Raw genomic sequence first — 19,702 nt, 5'->3', positions numbered from 1 at the left:
AGATCCTTAAGCCCAAATGTTGGTACCTAATTCCATCTTCCTGTGTATCTTAGAGTACCTTATAAGTGGCTTGATTGGAACAGAACCTGGTTCTGCTTCATGTCTACGTCCCCAAGTCTCCACAGCTGAGTGTCTTTATGCCCCACATTGTTCTGTGTGCCCTACAACAATTCCCTGGGCACAGCCTCTTTGTTCATTTCACAGTGTTCCTAACTAGTCCCAAGTTTTCAGTCTGTGGGCAAAACCCAAATCTGAAATACACCAACATCACCATGGAGCTACCAGTGCTGCTGCCTACAATGTTCACCCCAGTATGGGCAGCCTATTGAGGACAGAGCTGCAGATGAGCCTCCAGTTTGTCCAGGAATTCAGCTGTTTAAAGGATAACATGGCAAACACACAAGTTGGAATTTATCTTTCTGCACTGTGGATGCCCAGGATCTGCTAGGCTGGAAGCTCCCACCTTCCTGACTTCTCCAAAAAGCCTTTCTGAAGTGGTCTAGGTTTCCATGCCATGAAGCACTAAGCCTTGACCCTCACAGAGCTTGTCCTTCCAAGTTTTTCACACGTACTTCAGTCTTGGAAAGAGCAGGGGAATTCACTGCATACAAGTTACCAACATGGGCTGAGGATACACTCCAGCTTCCTGAGGAAATGCAAATGACGGGGAGAAAAAAAGATAATCACACAAGATTTCATGTAAATAGTTTAATTATATTTCAATGCTTAAAACACAGAAACACTTGAATTAAATTACATCATAATGCTTCTGCTAAATTGTACATACACTTCCAAGAACTGTGAGAGGAGGTGCTATTGAACTAAAAGAATACTCCAATGCAAGCCCAGCAAATGCCCGTAATATTCTTTTAGTCTTATTATCTGTACTTTGTTAATCTAAGGGCAGTCATCACAGGACAAAGCCTATTGTTGCAGGAAGAATGGTTAAAGAGAATTCCTCTGTAGGTGTGTTTGTTATACAAGATATATCTCAGCATTAACATGGAAAAAGGTACATGATTTTGCACCTGAGCTGACAGATGCACTGCTCGTGCAGCACACAGAGTTGGGTAAAGAGCACAAAGTAGGCTGTTGGTTTCAGGAAACAGCTCAGTTCACACTTGCCTTTTACTGAGTTTAAAACAACAAATCAAGTCCAAATCCTAGGAGCTCTAGTGGTAATGTTGCAGTTTAGGACAGCCATGCACCCCTGGTGCTGCTTGCATCCCTGTCCTGCTGCAGAGCTCGGGGGTGTGACAGGCAGTGACGTGCCAGCTGCTGAAAGGGAGAAATCTGATGTCTCTGTGCCTGCCTGCCCTCAGTGAGCACTTGGAGGGGATGGTAAGTGTGCATGTGGTGGGGGGGTGATGTATTTGCTTCTCAGCTGGTCCCATAAGCATAACCTCTGGGAAGGCCCACAGACAATGTCCAAATTCTAAGGATTTAAGACAAATTGCAGTATTTGTACCTGTGCGCTCTCCTTCCAAGAGCATCCCTGGAGTGCCAACAGCAGGGAGTGCTGGGAGTGCCTCCTGACAGACCTCTGGGGTATGAAGGATAGGCTGTTTTACATGGTGATGCCTCTCGTAGCCCTAATACATTCCCAGAACTCCCTGGTTTTAGAAATAAGGAGGGATATGGAAAAATTAAAGCAACTTAGCCCACAAAACTGCCATGAGGGAAGCTGTGCCAGTGAAGGAAGGAGGGCTGATAAGGAACTGTGCACTGCAGGGGTCAGTGGCACATGCCCAGGAAAGAGTCTGCACTTAATGAATACCAGAGGGAAAAATCACAGTGGGGAAGAAAAAAACTGGCAGGTCCTAACTTGCAACAAAGCACATGATATCTGAATTGCCACCCAGTTAAACATCTCCTTTCATAAAGCCTGCCCTAGGATCTCCATTCAAATCTTGGCTTTCCCTGACTCCCATTTGACTGGGGCTGAGTCCCCAGGCTGCAGCATGCCAAGGTGGCCAGAGACTCCTTCACACTCTCCCTCCTACAGCCCTGAAGGATGCAGAGGTAGAGAGATGCTTCAGGGTTAGAGGGAAAATCCTGGCTTACCTGTCCCCACCTTCTGCACTGGCAGGTGCAGAGGCTAACACAAAGCTCTGTATTTTCTTCAGCAGGAACAAGGGAAGGCTCTGCCTGCAGCTCCAGGCAGGTAAGGAAGTATGAACCAGCTGCTCAGTCACCTCTGGGGGCAGTCATGGGGCTGTTGTAGTATTGAGCCAATACATGTTTTTCCATATTTAAAATAAAGGACTTCAGGGCTTAATTTTTTTTTCCTGAATAATACTCTGCAATGTAGAAACTTCCCTGAGCCAAAGCAGGAGGGGGATATACATGGTATCTGAACCCCAGTTCTACTCCACACTTTTCTGTGGCCCAGTTATTCCTAGCTCAGTGGCAGGGAGTCCTGACACTGACACTCCCTGCCTCTAGTTGTGTGAATTCTGTCTATGTAGCAGCCCTAATTTGGGATATTCAGCCACTTCCTCAGTTAAGATGTAATCCTCTAAATGTTCATTATTTCGCTTTTTAAATCTAGTGAATTCCCTGTGCTTCAGCATCACCCCACGTGCACATTTATCAGCAGCCCACATGCCACAGGGGGGATAAACCCATGGTACAGGTTTTCCCTGGTGTGCCCCAGGTTACCCCTCAGCCAGGGGAGTCAGATCTCCTTGCTCAAAGGGGCTTTGCCCCCACTCACCCCTCTGGTATCTGCCAAAGGTGTGGTCCCTGTGCAGAGGTGGTGTCTCATTGCTTTCCTTGGGGTCTGGTGGCACAAAGCCAACAGGGAAGATCTCTGAAACACTCACCTCTCCTCCCTCCCTGTCCCACAGGGTGTGCACGTGTGCTCTGACAAGTTCATCTACAGCAAAGCAGGCACTGCTCATAACGCAGTTGGTCGACAGTGTCAGTCAGAACCAGCCCAGACACTGGAGCTCAGGACCACTTAGTGGTAAGAGATGCCCCCAAAAAATCACCACTGCCATCGCAAAGGGTTTGCTTCCCAAAGTGACAACAGTTCCCAGTGCTTGTGCCACAAACCAAGGGGGTGAGCAGCTGGGCTCTGTGGGTGGGCCATGCTTGCGGGAAGTCGCTGCTTTGTTGGCTTCGTCCTCCCCGGTCTGGGTGCGATCCCGGAGCAGGGACAGGGACAGGGACAGGAACTGCTCAGGCATTGATGGCATTGGCAACGTCCGTGAAGACGAGGCGGCTGGGTCTCTGGAGGGCTCCTTGACTTGTCAGCAGGATCTGCATTGAAGCAGTGAAAGATGAGACCCAGCAAGACTGCCTTTGCTCAGAGGAGTGTGCTTGGGCACAGGTTACAGAGGGTTGTAAGTAGATTCCACCCCTTACTGGTGGAAGGGGAGGCTGGCTGAGTACCATGGGATTTACGAGGCTGTGACAGAAAAATACAACTGGCCAGAGAGCAAGTCAGCACGTCCATGCCAGTTTAAAATCAGCACATCACTGGATTACTGGGGCTTGCTATTTATATATACAAGGAGTATGAAAAGAAGGCCTGGAAACATGCTACAGACTGAACTTTGGCTGTTGTTTTAGACTCTCCCTCTCTATTTATGCTAAGCCTTCACACTTTCCAAGCAGAGGTACTTGTGCAAGGTCCAGACAGATCTGAGATGTCCTGCTAGCCAGTCCCTGTATAGGAAGGATTTGCTTTTACTGTGCTGAGTTTACCTCTGGCCTTGTCATTTCCCACCTTTACTACCTGAAGGAAAGTGCTCTGTGAATTAATGGAGGGATCTGATGTTTTCCCAGTATGTGCTACTCAGAGGACTCGATCCTTTGCTTTTATACAACAGTACTGCTTGTTTTCCCAAACCAGTGTATGGAATATGTTAACTGTCTTTCATATTCCAACACATATATCTCCTATGTGCTCTTTAGCAGGTTGGGAAGCATATCTCTAGGTAAATATTTTTTAATTAGAGTTTTATTTATTATCTCCTCTTTCTGTTTCTGCCCACACCGAGCTTGCTGCAGATTATCTGAAGATGTAAAGTGTGGAAACTGAGAACTGTTTGGGAGAACTCCAGCTCCTGAAACAGGAAAAGTAAGGGAAGACACAGGCAACACAGAGCAGCTAGAGAGGAGTTCAAGAAAGGAGAGATGTCTACTCTAAGGGGAGGCTGCATCTCTGGCTACGAGACATACCTGTTCCAACCATCCCTGTGGAGTCTGTCTTTCAGAAAGGCTTTTTGTGTGGTGATGGTAACAAAGGAAAAAGAGAACACTGTGAAGCTTACTGCAAACAATGGTGAGAAGCCCTTTTTCCCTATTTCTTGTACCCATGGGAACACTGGGGAAGCAGATAGCCTATTGTCAAAGATCTATCTTTCTCCACAAACAACTTGCCAAGCTATCAAGCTGTTTCCTAACTCACAAATGTAGTAAGCCAGTGGTCTCTGAGGATCTTATAATTTCTCAGCAAGCTGCATGCCTTTGAACACTCAGAAGTGGTCAAAGCAAAGCCTTCTTCCCCTCTCCCCAAATTCAAATAGAAAACTCTCCTCCCTTTTTCAGAGCCAGGCCTGCTGGGTGCCCAGCAAGGCTGGCCTGGAAGTGCTGATAAGACCAGATGTGCCATGCCACAACAATGTGCAGGCTTTCTGCCTGCATTCTTCAGGGCTTGCAGCACAGTTAACTTTTATAATTACAGGCTTTCCCTCAGCAAGGCCTTTTTCCACACTTACATCCTTAGGCACTTACACCTTAAAACTGGGGGGAAACTACTTGGTTTTCAGAGCCAGGGCAAAGGAGCCTCAGTGCTTTGTGGGCATTGAAGCCTCACTTCTCAGAGAATGGCATTCATCCTACTGGTCCCTTGTGGTGCCCTGGGTGGTATGCTGTAGTAATCTCACCCTTAATCACTGAAGTTGCCCTTTTCTCTCTCCTAGTTGAGCATTGCAAGCACTTTGCCTCTCCAGGCTCTTCATCCTAGTTGCCTCACACTTCAGTCCATCCTATGCACTTCAAAATATTTGAGCCCCCCTGACCTGAGGGCTGGCAAAGATGGGGGAAGTCCTCCAGAGGTCTTACATGCTTTCCTTACCCTTACAAAAAAATCTATATCTCTGTAACAAAATCAGTGCAAGCACCAGAGGTTGTAGTTGCAGACCTGCTGGCCCCTGCTGCCTACCTTGCTCTGTGATGCCTGGGAAGATGCTGCATCTCGCCCATGTTCCAGCAGCTCCTGCTCCAGCTCATCCTGTTCCTCAGTGGGATCAAAGTTGTACATGGGCATAAGCTGGTGCCGTAGCTTCTCCAACCTGCCCGTGGGAGGGAAGGGAAAGGTTTATTTGAGAAGGACAGATGCTCAGGCTGCCTTCCCCACCCCACTGCTGAGGCTTTCTGCTGCTGCACAGGGATTCTGCTCTTGTTGCTCTTGCTAGGTAAGGGTCATGTCCTGTCCTGCAGGGATGGAAATAAGAACCTACTACAGCTGGCAGGAGTGGAAGGTACCCAGAGTACAGTTACAGGGATTAATTGCCATCACTGATCTGTGTTGGCAGGCATTAAGCACAGAGGAATCAGACAGGGATTTCAGTTCCTGAATACCTTAAAAGATCAAGCTTTATATGGTGGGACATACTGCTAGGCATACTGAAACTTCTTCCCTGCCCTTCTTCCCACAACAGCCAGTCCTGCTGTGTCACACTGTCTGACAGCACAAGTCCACTTTTAGCTCCAGGGGCTTAAGAGTTGTACTTTAACTGGGGTTGAAAACCATGTAAATAGAAATAATAAACAGTAACTAGAAAATAGGAAAGAAATAGATTCTCCTAGGAGGGCTGATGCCCGTGGACAGACTATTCTTACTTATATCATTGCCCCAAGGGACAGAGCTGCAAAGTACTGCCCCAGGGGGTCTCTCTAAATATTGGGCAGCTCAGAGATGGTGGATGAAAGGCCATGCTCCTTTGAAAACAGAGCCCTGCCTTAGGCTATAGCTGAGTTTTTTGGGGGTGGGGGATTGAAACACACAAGCAGTTACTGGCAATGCCACCACAAATGTCTATTTGGCAAGTGTCAGGATGGTGGCATTCTCTCCCTGCTTCTCGATGGGTTTGCCAGCACAACCATCATCTCCTGCCATTCTCTATGTTCACAGGCCAAGCATTAGCTGCTCCTGTGGCTGCACCCAGATCTGGGCTTCAGGGTCTGGCTTGGAAATTTTAAAGTGGGCAGCAGCACTTCATAAAAGTCTATGGCCAGGCCAAGCACCCCACAAGGAGTCAGGCAGGGAGGAGTTACCACATCTAACAAATCTTCACCAGTGTCCCTGCTGTCAGAGATGGAAGACTCAAGATGTGTGACTCCCTGATTGCTGCTCTCCTCTCTGTTTTCCACCAGGAGCTTAATGAAGAAATTAAGACAGTAAGTCTGGGGCTAGTAAGCTGTATCTTTGTACTATGCTGCTGCCAGTTGCTGTGACTATAGCTAAAGAGGCCTTCAGCCTTGCAAGGCCAGTGTCATTGGCCTGAGCTGTTGGAAAACATGGAAATCTGGGAAGGGCTGAAATGTGAAATCCAAATCTCTCATAAAAGAGTTCCCAGCTTCTTTACACACTCACAGCCCTTTCCTCTGTTTTCGTGCACCTCGTAAATGAAGCATTAAGAGTTTGCAGGATCCCTAACCTCTTCCTACTCAACCATGTTTTCCTTTCCAAAGCTGCAGAGGAGTCTTTGAAGCTCTGGTGTTAGAAGGTGGGCTGACAGCAGGATTGCAGAATTCCCACCCCAGCCTTATTCACACACAGCTGATTCCCTGTAGGTTTGTTGTCCAACAGCCATCCCTTACACTTTCCCATCTCCCTGTCTCCTTTCTAGCTCTCTCTGGGTTTTGAAGCACGGAGTTCCCTTCAGCCAACAACAGGCATTACCTACCTCTTCCTCTTCCTGATATACAGCACCTGAAGGAGAAAGAAAACCATCATTACAACAGAACCAGTAGGATGGGAACAACTGAGAAGTGAAATTTTGGGCACAGGGCACACAGAAAGGAGGTGTAGCAAGTCTGGTGTCACTGTGCACCATAGCAGGGGGAAGGGAGAAGGGACAACAGAAAATGAGATTTCATATGCATCAGTGTGAGCTCACAGCACATCATGTCTGACACTCAGTGCTCAAGTGGTGTGTTATTAGGTGTATTAGTAGTAATAAGAGTATTAGGTGCATTATTATTAGGTGCAGCTCAGTACGTTTCTGGTGGCTGCAGGACAAATGGTGCAGTTTAAGAATGAATGAAGAACCTGGCCTTTGTGGGAAGGGTCGTCTGCAGATTTCCTATAGTGTAGAAGTGCTGTTACCCCCTCCCCAGTATAAAGGGAAGAAGCAAAGAGGACATGCTCAGTGACTTGCCTCGTGTCAGCCAGAACGAGCGGCTGTGCTGGGAAGAAAGGGAGGCTTTTGGCCTCCAGAGCTACCAACGCTGGATGTTGCTCTTGGGAACTTATGACCGTTTCCAGGATCTCTTAGGGGCTTTTGGAAAAACTCTTCCTTGGGCCTGCAATGAAATTTTGCAGCAGTCCCTTTCTGTAGGCTCCTCTGGAGGTTGTGTTAGTGAAGCTCTTCCTCTTACGAGGAACGGGAGCTTGCTGCTACCTTCTGTTCTCTGTTGGCAGGTAAACGAGCTGGTTATATTTCAGAAGCAGAACTGCAGCACTTGCATGGCCCGTGTCAGGCCCAGAACTACAGTTTCAGAAAGTTTCTGCCTACAGCATTAATGGCAATGTTAGTTATGCAGCAAATCCTCAAGGATTTTATTGATACCCAGCATACCTTGGAAATGCAGTCCAGAATAAGTCTGGCTAAAATGGTTTCAGGATGCTTTAATTCAAAAAGACACATCCCCAGGGGAGATCAGTGTGGTTTCAACAGTCTGCTTTAAAAGTTAATTTGGGTGAACTTTCTTGCAGGGCCCCTGTGTTGGCAAGGTTTAAATCAATGCAGCTCTTCCAGCTAACAAGTCAAAACAGAATATGGGTTTTTGTTCTTTTAACTGAGCTTCTTATTGCTATGAAAAATAAATTCTGATACTACATCTGGCTTCTTCTAGGCTTGCTGAGCATCCCGTTGGGACTAGACCTGAGAGAGACTGCAGACTGGATAAAAGCCTTAAAAAGGAAGAGATATCAGGAAGCATCAGTTCCTGGCATGTCTGGGTGAGTCTTCACTAGAATCCAACTAAATTATTCAATCCAAATCAGTCCTAGAATCCCTTTGCTATCCTCCACCCTCAACAGACAGAAAAATATTTAGTGGAGCTCTCTTACCATAGCTACAGCCAACCCAATCACAGTAATGATCCCAAAGGACAGCAGCATTGTGCTCATGCCAGGTCCAGTGCTGGCCACATCTGGGATTTTGGTACTGTTGAAACTGGTAGTCTCAGGGCTTGTGGTAGCTGTTTCTGGTACAGTCACATCCAGACCTGCCCCTGGGTCTGGCTTGGCTGTGCTGGTGGTGCTGTGATACAAGTCATGCACAGGGGGTGAGCTGTAACTCATCCTGACAGCTCTTGGTAGTTCCTTTTACTGAGCTGTTGTCCTCACCCATCAGCTACAGAAGTAGAGAGCTGCCCTTCACATGAAGGACCCTCATGTGAGACCTGTCCTGTAGCAGCATCACTGATGATTTTTCTTCATGAGAACTCCACTGGTTTCTGCCTAGGAAAGAATGAGAACAAATGAACAGTGCAGAGCTCTTAGAGACAGGCACAACCTTTTCCAAATCTTCCCAGTTCACTAGTAGAGTTTTTGAGAGCAGCTCACAAATACCCAACCAAGATTAGAAAAAAAAAAAAAGATCTTTTTAGGGCTACTGAGAGTCCCCAAATGGGGGGGCCCTTGTCCCATGTGCTCTGGGAAGGCAGTTGCCTTAAAGCAGTGGGTTGCACCAGTCCCCCATTTGTTACTAAAGACAGTTAAGATTTCTCAAGTTCCCCAGGAAAGCACCCACTCAAGCTTAGTCATGCACTGGTAATTATCAATATTAATTTTAAAACTGAGTCCAATTTTGGATTAGAGTAGTGAAATTTGATAGATCTATTCATGCTGAAAACATGAAAGGCTTTAATTGCTTCATGCTATTATTGTGCAAATCATCAGGAGTTGCAAAACGCCAGGGGTGGCCCTATGGGAAGTATTTGCACAACTTTGTCCATAAATCCACTGGATATAACATCAGTTCAGCAATTGCTTCTATGATAATGCAGCTACCTCTGGACCAGAGCAGTGCCAACCCTGAGAACTACTGTAGCAGTCCTCTGATCACTTCTGTGCTGTTTAGCAGACATCTCTGGACTGGAATGCAGCCAGGACATAGGGGTTAATGAGCTCTGAATAGAAAAAGATGTGCCTGCAAAGAGCCATGAGCCACTGTTCTGCCCTGCTCTGTTCTATTCTAGGCAAGGTTATTGCACAGTTCCCACTGCTGGGATGCCCTACTGCTGCCCATAACTGTGCTCAGCAGCACAATTAACATCTGTCACTAACAACAGAAGCAGAGAAATCACACCAGGCAAACTGCACCAGACTGCCCAGACCCAAAAGCCAGCTTGACTTGCACAGCCTTGTCCTGCACCTGCCTTGACAGGTAAACTTCACAACATACACAGACTCTCACAGCTCCCTTTGAGAAACTTTGTGAAGCTCAAGTTGCTGGGGGATTTTGAAGGGCCTGGGAGACCATGGAAACTGTCAAACTCCCAATAATTTTTTAAAGAAACGTGAAGGTAGAAGTTCTGGTCTGGTCCCACCTCACATCGTGTCCTTCACTGACCACCAAACCACATGTACCCAGTTTTAACCGTGGGACACCTGGATTTCCCCAGCCACTACTGACCACAGTGGAGATGGAAATCTGGTCAAGTGGGAATGGGACTCCTGTTCATGCTTTCAGGCTTACACTCCAGCTGAAGGATTTCCAAGCCCAGAGACCTGGCTCTAAAAGTGCTCCTCTATGAAAGGTTTCTAGCATGACTTAGACAACCAGTTCCAGGTTCAGATGAGGGTATTTCTGTCCCCATGCCCCTTCTGGTCCAGGTTGCAGAGAGGGCCTGATGGAGAGGCTGAGTGTGAGTATGGCCCAGGGCCCACAGTTTACAGTGGTAGAGCCAGGGGTGGATGATCTTTCCCATTGCCTTCCTTTTCCAGTTGTCATTCTGGTGCTGGAAGTTTGATTTGCTGGCTGGGCACACTTTAAGTCTCTGATGGCTTCTCTGGGGGCAGGGACAGCTCTTACCTATTGCTGGCAGGTTTCAGCATGGTCCATACACAAATAGATCAGAACAAAAGAGGAACCAGATCCTCAGTTGCTGCGAGCTGGCATTCTTCCATTGCCTGCACCAAGAGCTCCTCAGACAGCCAGGATTGCTCTATGCTGGGCTCTGCTGGGTCTGGGAATAAGGAGGATATGTTTGTTTCTTTCCTAAACCAGCATTTCCAAATCAATCTCTAATCTCTAATAGGTGCTGCAGTGTCCAGCACCTCTGAGATACAGAACATCCAGCCAGGCACTAGCTTGAGGCTGCTGGCTTTTCTGAGCCTGGGTTTTAATCTCTCTGGCCTCTGGTTTCCCCTTGGGTATGACAGGAATAAAGGTTTATGTCACAGGGATGAAGATGGGTCATGGGGTCTCCGGATGAAGAAGGCAAATAATAACTAGTATTTTTTCTGCATTATTTCCCCAAGATGAAGTGACTCTGGTAACTCAGCAATGCCAGCAGCGTTGGGTTGCTGCTGGTTACGGGATGTGTCTTCCCAGTGCTTGAACTTGTGGGTTCCTGCCCTCTGCTGCAGGCTGACCATGCTCCCGGGGAGCTCCCAGGGCAGGGGGAAGCTCCAGCTGCCTGTGCCCGCTTTCCCGGAGCGCCTCAGCTGTCACCCTCAGCTGTCACCCTCCCGCTGACACAGCGCTCCCGGTCCCATTCCACCCCGTTACAGCGCGGGGACGCTCCCCTCCCATGGTCCCTGACAGAAACCTGACGGGCCGGCCCTGACCCTCACCCTGACCCTGCGGGCAGTGCCACCCCAGCTGTCTGGGGACCCTGTCCCTGCGGGAAGTCACTTTCCCGTCCCGGAGAGAAGTTTCCAAACGGATAAGGGGGTGTAGGCCCTTCCCGCTCCCAAACGCTGCCCGGGGGGTGAGGGCTCAGCCCCAGGGCTGGCAGCCGCTTCCCTGCCGCAGCGCTGCCTGCGCCCCGCGCCCGCGGCTCCGGACGCCCGCAGCGCTCCGCCTGGCCCCGCCGGAGCTGAGCAGGCCTGGACAGGTCGGCCGGGACATAGACGGGACCGGGCAAAACTCGGGGCGCCGCCGCCCGCCCTTCCCCGCCGCCGAGAGGCCGCAGCACCCCGCGCCCGGGACGGGACGGGGCGGCCGGACGCCCCCGTGGCCCAGCCCGCCGCGCCCCTCCCCGGAGGCAGCCGCGATTCAGCGCCGCGTCCCCCGCGCCAGGGCGGCCGCTGCCCGTCGGGGCCGGCACTTACTGAGCGCTCCCCGCTGAGGCGTCCGGTCCCCCCGGAGCGCCGCTGGCGGTGGGGCCGCCGGGGGGGCCGCGCCCTCGGCCGCGGGGCCGCGCAGCCCGCGGGGGGCGGGACGGGACGGGCCGCTCAGCTCCGCGCGCAGCGCCTCACAGCCACTATCCCCGCCCCCCCCGCGCTGCGCCCCAGGCGATTGGTCGGCTCCCGCAGGGCTCGGTTGGCGATTGGTCACTGTGCCTGCCACTCATGCGCGCGGCCGCGGCGGGCAGGCGGCCGAGGCGGCCCTCGGTGAGCGGTGGGAGCGCTGGGGCTGTGCGGGGCTTCTCCTCACGCACCCTTTCCCCAGCTCCCCTGTAGCAGGCTGCGGGGTGGGAGGCGGCTGCCCACGGCCCCGGATCCATCTTCCCGGGAGCCGGCTGCCCCTCCAGCCCCGCCAGTGGCGGTAGCTCTGAGGTGAGGGAGGCGTCGCCGTGTGGGCGCGCTCGCCCCTGAGGGGGGCTTAGGCCCTCTGCCGCCCCTCAGGTAACGGGACCCTGCGCCAGCGCCGCCGTGCAGGCCAGGCGGGGGGCCCGGCCTTGGTCTGGGTATTGAGTGTGCAGGGAAGGCCGGGACAGATAGAAAGAAAGACGGGCTCCGGTGTGCTGTGGAGCTCGATTACCGCCGGAGCGCCGGGCCGTGTGTGAAACGAGGCGCGGGTGGGCAGCTCCCGGGCTCGCAAATGGGGACCGGTGCGCCCTCCACCGGTACGGCCAGCGGGGCCTGAGCTGGGGCCGGTTCCGCTAACCCTGCGGCAGAAGGGAACCATCTGAGCAGCACAAGCCCCGGCATCTGCCCTAGCCCGTGAGCAGGGCTGGTCATGTAGGGCAGGGGCCTTGTATGGGACTGCCACCGATGTGCATGCTGGGCTACCGGGAGTGGGAAGCTGGGGCTTGGGTGGACCAAACCACAGAACTACTGGGAAAAAAATCTGCTCTTGTGTGCAAACAGATACTTGCACCAAGAAGTAGCATACAGGGACAGTTCTTGGCAGAGAACTCGCACCAATAGCTGTTCTTTGTTAATAATGGCAGCAGTGGCAGCATTGTTCTAGCTGTGGACAATCAAAGTCTTATCTGCCTCCCCAGCAACACTAATGGTTTATATTTTATTCCTTTAGTGTTACTCTTGTTGCAGTATGTCCCTAAACAGGGAGCGGGGGCTGCTCAGGTAAACAGTGAAGCTGTCTGATTGCTTATGCACAGCATAAATGCAGGTTTTTATAGGAGCTTCTTACCTTTCTGTTGGGGGTAATTAAGATGGTAAGAAGGGGATCTTTGGGCTCCTAGAGCTTTGCCAGGAGGTAGCAGGTAATCCAGTCTTCAGATGTTTGCTGCAGGGTAATCCCTCTGCTGCTTCCATGGACTCTGGTTTGATTTTAAAGGTGAGAAGTGGGTGCCTGAGTCCTCCCACAGTGTTGCCTATGGAGGTGGCCCACGCAGCAGGGGCCAGGGCTGCTGCAGGGGTTCAGTGTTAGCATCTGCCCAGGTGGGAGCTGACCCAGCTTCCCCAGATCTCACTGTAGCAGCACTCTCACAGGGCAGAGTCACAAACCCTGGGTGCTGCTGGCTGCTTGGGACAGGCATTTGGTTGTTTGTGTCATGTTTTTTTGGAAGGATTGGAGGAGGGGAGGTTGTGGCCTCTCTGAGACAGTGATGAAAAGAAGCCATCAACAGCTGAATGGGAATGGACACTGAGGGAAACCAGGGGAACCCACAGTGGCTCCATGGACTGTGAGTCAGAAGGGAGGGGGGCCCTTGTTTCTGATGGGTCACAGCAGGAAATTGGGGTTATTGTTCTGTTTGTCTCACACAGTTCCAAGTGTGATAGGCTGCAGCTGTTTTGTAAAGCTCCTTTGCCTCCTGTGGTCATCTTGTTTATTTTTCTTCCCTCTGCCTGTTTTCCCCTTTAAGATGCTGACTTCCCTGTGGCAGGGTTTGGCTTTTCTGGTATTTGCATCTTTCAAGTGTCCCTCTAGTTGTACCTTGTGAGCTTTTCTCCTTCCTCTGCTCTTAGCACCTCTGTGGCCCCCTTGTCTGCTCTGTCAGGATGGTGACAATGTGGGAGACCCTTGGCCTACGGAGTCACGGTCTTTTGTGAGCACAGCTGCTAACCTAGGACTTGTGGTTTATGAACAGAGAGAGGAATAAAAGAATCTAGGAGAAACTGAAGGTCATCCTGCAGGGAACCAGGGTGACCCACCCGTGGGGTAGAGAGCATAGGGCTAGAGCTGAAGGTTGGTGTGTCTGTGGCTCTCTGGGACCAAGGACAGGCAGGAGTGCTGTGCCTGTGTGTAGGCACACTTGCTTCTGCCCTGTCGTGGGTGTGGAACCAGCCTCCTAGTAGCTCTGGCATGTGGAGATGAGCAGTTCTGTGAAAAAATTGAAAAATCCAACATGGATGGCAGTGTCAGAGCTGGTTAGATGTCACCTGAGTCTTCTTAGGGTAATCCTTTGTTACTCCTAGTGTGTAAGTAATTGTTTTAGTACCTGTGGGCCAGAATTAGGGTGAGTATTCTGCATTCTGTCAAAGGGGAACCTGTGACACGCTGGCCCAAGGAGTTCAGGCTGTGCTTTTGTCTTCTTTTCTAGACCAGAAGAGCTACAAACCAGTGACATTTTCATGCTGCCCTGAGGAGGATCAACTGACTGTGGTCCATTGGTGCTTAGCCACAGTGGTTTGTGGTAGCACCAAGTGTTCCATGAGTCTCTGTACTGACTGCATCAGCTGATGGAAACAAGAAACACGTGTGGAAGCTAGGAACTGATTTTGAAACAATGAGACTCCTCACCCACCTACTGCTCAGGAGGCTGCTGGGTCTCTCACCTCAGCAAGTGCCAGGGGCATTGACTAAAAGTACAGATCCTATCCTCACTCCAGAGTGGTCATCTTGGAGGCAGAGCTGCAGTGTAAGACCTGGACTTGTGACTGCCACTGACATGGTCAGCTACTGGCAGAAGGTGTTTGAGGCAAATGGGATACCTGAAGCACGAGAGTCCAGTGAATATATCGTCTCCTTTGTTCTGGGAGCAAAAACAGTTAAGTAACAGGAAAACAATAAGGTCTCTGCATGCCTCTCACTTTGTCTGTTTGGTTGAATCTCTTACCTTTCTTTGTATCTCACTTCTAGAAAGTAGAACAACTAACTTTTCCTTTCTTAGATTCCTTGGAGTGAGGCATAGTTTATTAATGTCAGTAGAACGCTTTTTGTCTCTTGCTTTCTTTTGCAGAGCCTGAAATGTAAGCTGTGATACATACACCCACACTGTACCCTGACTTGCTTGGTGGAATGATCCTTAATTTTACCTGTTCTTCTAACCTTAAGAGAATGGCAGAACAGTTATACAGGCTTTGTTTTAAACAAGCAGATAGGTTCTCCTAATCATCTTTTCAGCAGCCCCAGGCATCTATGTTTGTCAGCATACTGGGCCTCTCTAGAGGATGCCCTTTGGGGTGCAGAGGACATCAAAGTGTCACGAGTGGGCAGATTTTAAAGTGACCTTATTTTCAGTTTCAGAGCTTGAATTACAAAAGCCTCCACACTCCACTTACAGCAGTGCAGCAGGAGCAAATCCAGCAGCTGAGCAAGAAGCGACTAGAAAGGTAGGAGCACCCTCTTACAGTCGTTCCTTTTGAGAGTTTTCCTTCAGTCCTAATGCAGACAGCAGAATGGTAGCAGAGAGAATGCAGAAGACCAGTAGCAGCTGGCATGCCAAGGAGCAGTTCTGTGTGGGTCTCTCATGGTGACTCAAGTGATGGGTATTTGCTGCTGTTGTCAGGTAGCAATTCCCCTCTCTGTCCTGCCTGGGAGCAAAGATGATTTGTGGGATGCTACAGAGGAGCAGGAAGCTGGCAATATTGCCTTGGAGTTTGGTACATTTTCATTAAACCCTTCTGTGCTTAAAAAATTCAGCCATGGCCCTTCTGTCTGATTCAGTACTTGCTTTGGCTGCCCGCCCTATACTGGTGTGTGGTGTTGCTGTGCTTTCCTTTCTAGGCTTTGTCTACAGACAGGTTTCCCTGGTGTTTAGAGGGATTCATGGCTGCTGTAGCTTTGGTCTCCATTTGTCCTCTGTTTGCTTGCCCTGTGTGAGGGCTTCTCCTAGTGCAAAGTTTAGATGGATTTGGTGTGAAGGAGCTACCTGGGAAGCAGTATGTGGGGAGAGGAAATATTCAGGAACTTGGATCCTTTAGAAGTGTGGAAGATAGTTGGAAGTACGCCTGGAGGGAGCATCCTCCTGCTTGTTTACATGATTGTGGTTTGATGTGGATCCTCATTTTACTGTGACTTAGGGAGACAGTGATGTGAGGGTTTCTCAGGGAGTCAGGGTGTTGGCAGTGGTTACTGTTTGTAGGATCTGAGTCCCTTAAATTTTCCCATCTTCCCTTAAATTTTCCTGCTGTTCTTGAGTCCTATGCTAGGAGCAGAAATGCAAAATTCCCAGAGCTGTCTGACTTGCATGATGCTCTGCATAAGTGCTGTTAAGGTTGCAACAAATATCTGCTATTCTGCATGAAGAAGTGAGGTGTGGTGCCTCACAGCAACTGAAAACATTGCCCCAAAATTTGCAGAATCATGGAGGCCTGTTCTGGACAGCTTGTTCTAGTGTTTTACCACCCTCACAGTTTTTGGGGAAAAAAAAAATTAGTTTAAGTGGAATTTTCTGTATTTCAGTCTGTGTGCTTTGCCTCTCCTCACTGGATACCACTGGAAAGTGTCAGACTCCATCTTTCTTATTCTATCTCACCAGCTACAAATGGCTATTGAGGAGATTTCCCTCATCTGCCCCCCAAGCCTTCCCTTCTCAAGGCTAAACTGTCCTCACTCTCCTTGTATGTCAGATGCTCCAATCCCTTAATCACCTTAATGGCCATTTGTTGGACTTATGCCAGTATGTCCATGCCTCTACTGTACTGGGAGCCCAGCACTCCAGATGTTTTCTACTGGTGCAGAATAGAGGGGAAGGATTCCCTCCCTCAACCTTCCAGAAATGCTCTGCCTAATTCATCCCAGGAAGCCATTAACCTTCTCTGCTGCAAGAGCATAAAGCTGGCTCATGGTCAGCTTGTCCACTCAGTCCCAGGGTCCTCTCTGCAAGGCCACTGTCCAGCTGGTTGGCCCCAAGGCTCTACTGGTGTATGGTGTTATTCTTTTCCAGTTTGTAGGATTTCACATTACTCTCTACTGAATTTCTTGAAGTTCCTGTCAGCCATTTTCTCCAGCCTCCTGAGATAGCTGTGAACTGTCCCATAGATGATGGGATATTTCTCCTAACTGTACCTCTGAACTTTCTGTCATCTGCAGACATGCCAAGAGTCTTCTCTGTCCCTCCATCCAGATCATTAATGAACATCTTATGCTATATTGGCCCCACTGTTGACTCTGGGAGTATTCCACTAGTGACTGACCCTCAGCTGGACTTCACAGCTCTCCAAGCCTTCTGGTTCAGTCAGTTTTCAGTCCACCTCACCTGTGCTTCATCAGCTTGTGTTTGCGAGGACATTATGAAGAGAGTATCATTTGAGATAAATAGTATTGATTACTCTCTCCTCAAGCTCAGAGTTTGTCACTGTGTCATGGGTGGCTTGTCAGATCTCTCAGAAACGATGTCCCCTTTTCAAACCATGCTGACCACTCCCAGTCCTGTACCTAGTATGTTTGGAAACAATTTCTAGGACAATTCCATCACTTTCCCCAGTACTGAGGTGAAACTGACTGGCCTGTAGCCCCCCAAGTCTAGTGCTTGATACAAATTCTTGGAGGAATGGAGCTCCCATAGTTCCCATCAAGTGCACAGGCAGCTGGGAGGCTTAGGGGTGTTTAGGTGCTCCCCTCAGAAGGGTTATGTGGTTAGTGATAAGGTAAGCTTGGTGCTAGAAATGTTCTGTGTTCCAGAGTGTAGTCCTGAGGTGTTCACTCTTGCTTTTGCCTGCCCCAGGATGCCGGTGCAATACGTGCTTGGTGAGTGGGACTTCCAGGACCTGACCCTGAAGATGAGACCCCCAGTATTCATTCCTCGGCCTGAAACAGAGGTATGAATGTGGGGAATGAGGATGGGCTTGAAGTTGTGAAGTACAACACACAATACAATCGTGGCATTGATATGAAGGCCTCCTGTATATTGTGAAGTTGTAATGACAAGCAGGTCAGATCACTTCTTTTGGAACAAAGGGAGATTCTAAGCTTGTGATCTGGAACTGGTGCTGGTGAACATTTCCTCCTGCCTCAGAGCAGAGATGTTGCAAGTTAACCTATTGATTAGGTACACAGAGATCCTTCTCTGTTGGTGGAAGGAGTTGGCTTTGTTTCCTTATTTCTGCTATAGTGATGGCTCCCAGAAGTTTAAAACCTGTACTGCTGTATCCCAGTGGTTTAGTACTTTAATACAAGGTTAAGAATCCTGAAGCTGTCCAAAGGTTGTTAGTAAAAGCCTGCAGTACTAGAAAGCTCCTACTGGGAAACAGCAATGGACTTCAGTGAGCTTGTTGGTCCATGTGCAGACTAAAACAGGGCAGGCTGGTAGAAAATGGCACCTGCCACCTGTCTGATGTCCCCACAGTGGTTTCTGGATCAGCAGCATCTCATTAAGAACCTGCTGGCACTTGAATTGTAGTGATGATGCTTGTGTCCAGAGAAGGTATGAGCTCTTCTTTGTGTGTGGGTTTTATCACTTTGTGGTGATTAAGTTTGGAGATAGCTGGAGCCCAGTGATGGTTAGCTTTGTTATGGTCAACAGGATTTCTGCTCCAGTTGATATGAGAAGTATTTCCAACCTCTAAGTCCCCATTGATTCATGGATGCAAGTTAAGCATTAAAACCAGGGAGAACTTGCATGTTCTGCAAGTCAAAATATCTGCTGACAAGGCTTCCCCTGGTGCTGTGCTCTAATTCTCTCCATGCAGTGCCAGGCTTCAAACAAAGACATATTGTGTGGAGTGGAAGCCAGGGTGGCTTATGCCTGAGGACATTGTTAATTGCATCCACATGAGCAATTTTGGTAAAAGCATCTCTGTGGCCCAAACTGAACTGCAGTGCTGTGTAACATGACTGCATTTGAAACCACTTAAGGTACCTTGGGTGCAAAAATGTAGCATAGACAGCTTAACCCAAACTTTGTCTCTGGGAAGACTTTACTTGATGTGTCATGGTACTTACTACGAAGTCACATTTTTAGCACATTTATTATGGAAGGCCAGAAGGTTATGGTAGTAGCTCAGGGATGGAGCTCTGTTGGCATCTGAATTTTCTTGGCCTGTGGTGCTGGGGAGATTACTTGTTCAGGAAGATCACAAGGACAAGATCCAGGAGCACTTGGTAGGACATGGCTTTAGGCATGTGCTGCTTCCAGGACCTGTGTGTTTTGTGTAACCTGTTGCACAGGGTTGGTGTCCAGATCTTTTCCTCCAGCTATGAATGAAAGGTTCTTCAACCCTGATGCAAAACTTTACGCAGTGCGATTGTGTTGGGGTTTTCTGATGTTTTGTTTCACAGTTTAACTTTTCCAAACTTCACTGGACTCTTAAAACTGCAGTGTAAATATCTCCTTTTGAAAACACTGAAGTTAGTTGCATCTGTTGCTCTTTTTCTGTTTAGGATTTGTCTTATTCTTAAAACAAATAAGCTGAAAATTTTCCCCAAATAATATTTGTAAATAATCCTTACTCTTTAGGAAGCAGTTCATTATCAATATGCCACAGTCAAGCTGCTTGCCTGTGACTGCACACAGTAGCCACATGGCATGCCTGGTCCTTGTCCAAGGAAATGCAACTCTCTGAATGGACTTGTTGGTGCAGATACACAAACAGCTACGAAATTCTCTTCCAAGTTACATTTATGTAGCTGCTGCAAATGTTCCTGCTTGTTGAGTCAAAGCCTGAAGAGAAGAGGAGCCACCTTCATGGTGCACATGTGGTTCCATGCTACAGCAGAAGGGTTATGACTTTTGCTCCCAGATGCCTTGGCAATTGCATGAAGGCAAACCCAGTAGGACATAAACCACAAGCATTGTCTCAGTCCTGCGGGCAGAGACACATGCAAAGAGAGAAGCTCAGTTGTCTGCTTAATTCTGCCTGAGTGAAATTTGCCCCTTTGTGGTATGTGCTGTTGTCTCTGGTAGCTGAACCCTCTCCTGCTTGCTCCCTCTGGGAATA

At 49.2% G+C, this 19,702-nt stretch overlaps 2 protein-coding genes across 8 annotated transcripts in view; one reads left to right on the top strand and one right to left on the bottom strand.

The window, feature by feature from the left end:
• Positions 1–693: 693 nt before the first annotated feature.
• Positions 694–11,654, bottom strand: C12H3orf18 (chromosome 12 C3orf18 homolog). The gene is made up of 6 exons (XM_071755639.1): positions 11,522–11,654; positions 10,278–10,431; positions 8,309–8,701; positions 6,921–6,946; positions 5,174–5,303; positions 694–3,264 (listed from the first exon to the last, which is right to left on the bottom strand). The coding sequence occupies exons 3-6, from the start codon at positions 8,540–8,542 to the stop codon at positions 3,184–3,186; spliced, it is 471 nt and encodes a 156-aa protein (XP_071611740.1). The 5' UTR covers positions 8,543–8,701; positions 10,278–10,431; positions 11,522–11,654; the 3' UTR covers positions 694–3,183.
• The window catches only part of HEMK1 (HemK methyltransferase 1, mitochondrial release factors N(5)-glutamine), a 39,019-nt gene continuing 22,580 nt past the window's right edge, over positions 3,264–19,702 (top strand). For 2 of the 7 annotated variants that reach the window (XM_071755627.1, XM_071755632.1), the window contains exons 1-6: positions 3,264–4,291; positions 6,146–6,411; positions 8,092–8,197; positions 14,143–14,589; positions 15,063–15,154; positions 17,491–17,584. In XM_071755627.1, coding sequence (XP_071611728.1) covers positions 14,329–14,589; positions 15,063–15,154; positions 17,491–17,584 — 447 coding nt within the window. In that variant the 5' untranslated portion in view covers positions 3,264–4,291; positions 6,146–6,411; positions 8,092–8,197; positions 14,143–14,328. Of the gene's footprint in view, positions 4,292–6,145; positions 6,412–8,091; positions 8,198–11,781; positions 12,038–12,090; positions 12,259–14,142; positions 14,590–15,062; positions 15,155–17,490; positions 17,585–19,702 lie in introns of those variants that run through there. The other 5 variants (XM_071755628.1, XM_071755629.1, XM_071755630.1 and 2 more) reach the window with 5 other exon arrangements.

Source organism: Heliangelus exortis, chromosome 12, assembly GCF_036169615.1.
Source record: "Heliangelus exortis chromosome 12, bHelExo1.hap1, whole genome shotgun sequence".
In the NCBI taxonomy this organism is placed as follows: domain Eukaryota; kingdom Metazoa; phylum Chordata; class Aves; order Apodiformes; family Trochilidae; genus Heliangelus; species Heliangelus exortis.
Note: the sequence above shows the minus strand (reverse complement) of the source record. Positions and strands in the feature narration are given on the sequence as shown.

What these genes read in the sequence shown, in the direction of transcription:
- C12H3orf18 (XM_071755639.1), bottom strand. Translation starts at nt 8,542, where the DNA reads ATGAGTTACAGCTCACCCCCTGTGCATGACTTGTATCACAGCACCACC. An exon ending in TATATCAGGAAGAGGAAGAG is followed by an intron (nt 5,304 to 6,920) that starts GTAGGTAATGCC and finishes TCCCACGGGCAG; the next exon opens with GTTGGAGAAGCTACGGCACC. An exon ending in CCCAGGCATCACAGAGCAAG is followed by an intron (nt 3,265 to 5,173) that starts GTAGGCAGCAGG and finishes GCTTCAATGCAG; the next exon opens with ATCCTGCTGACAAGTCAAGG.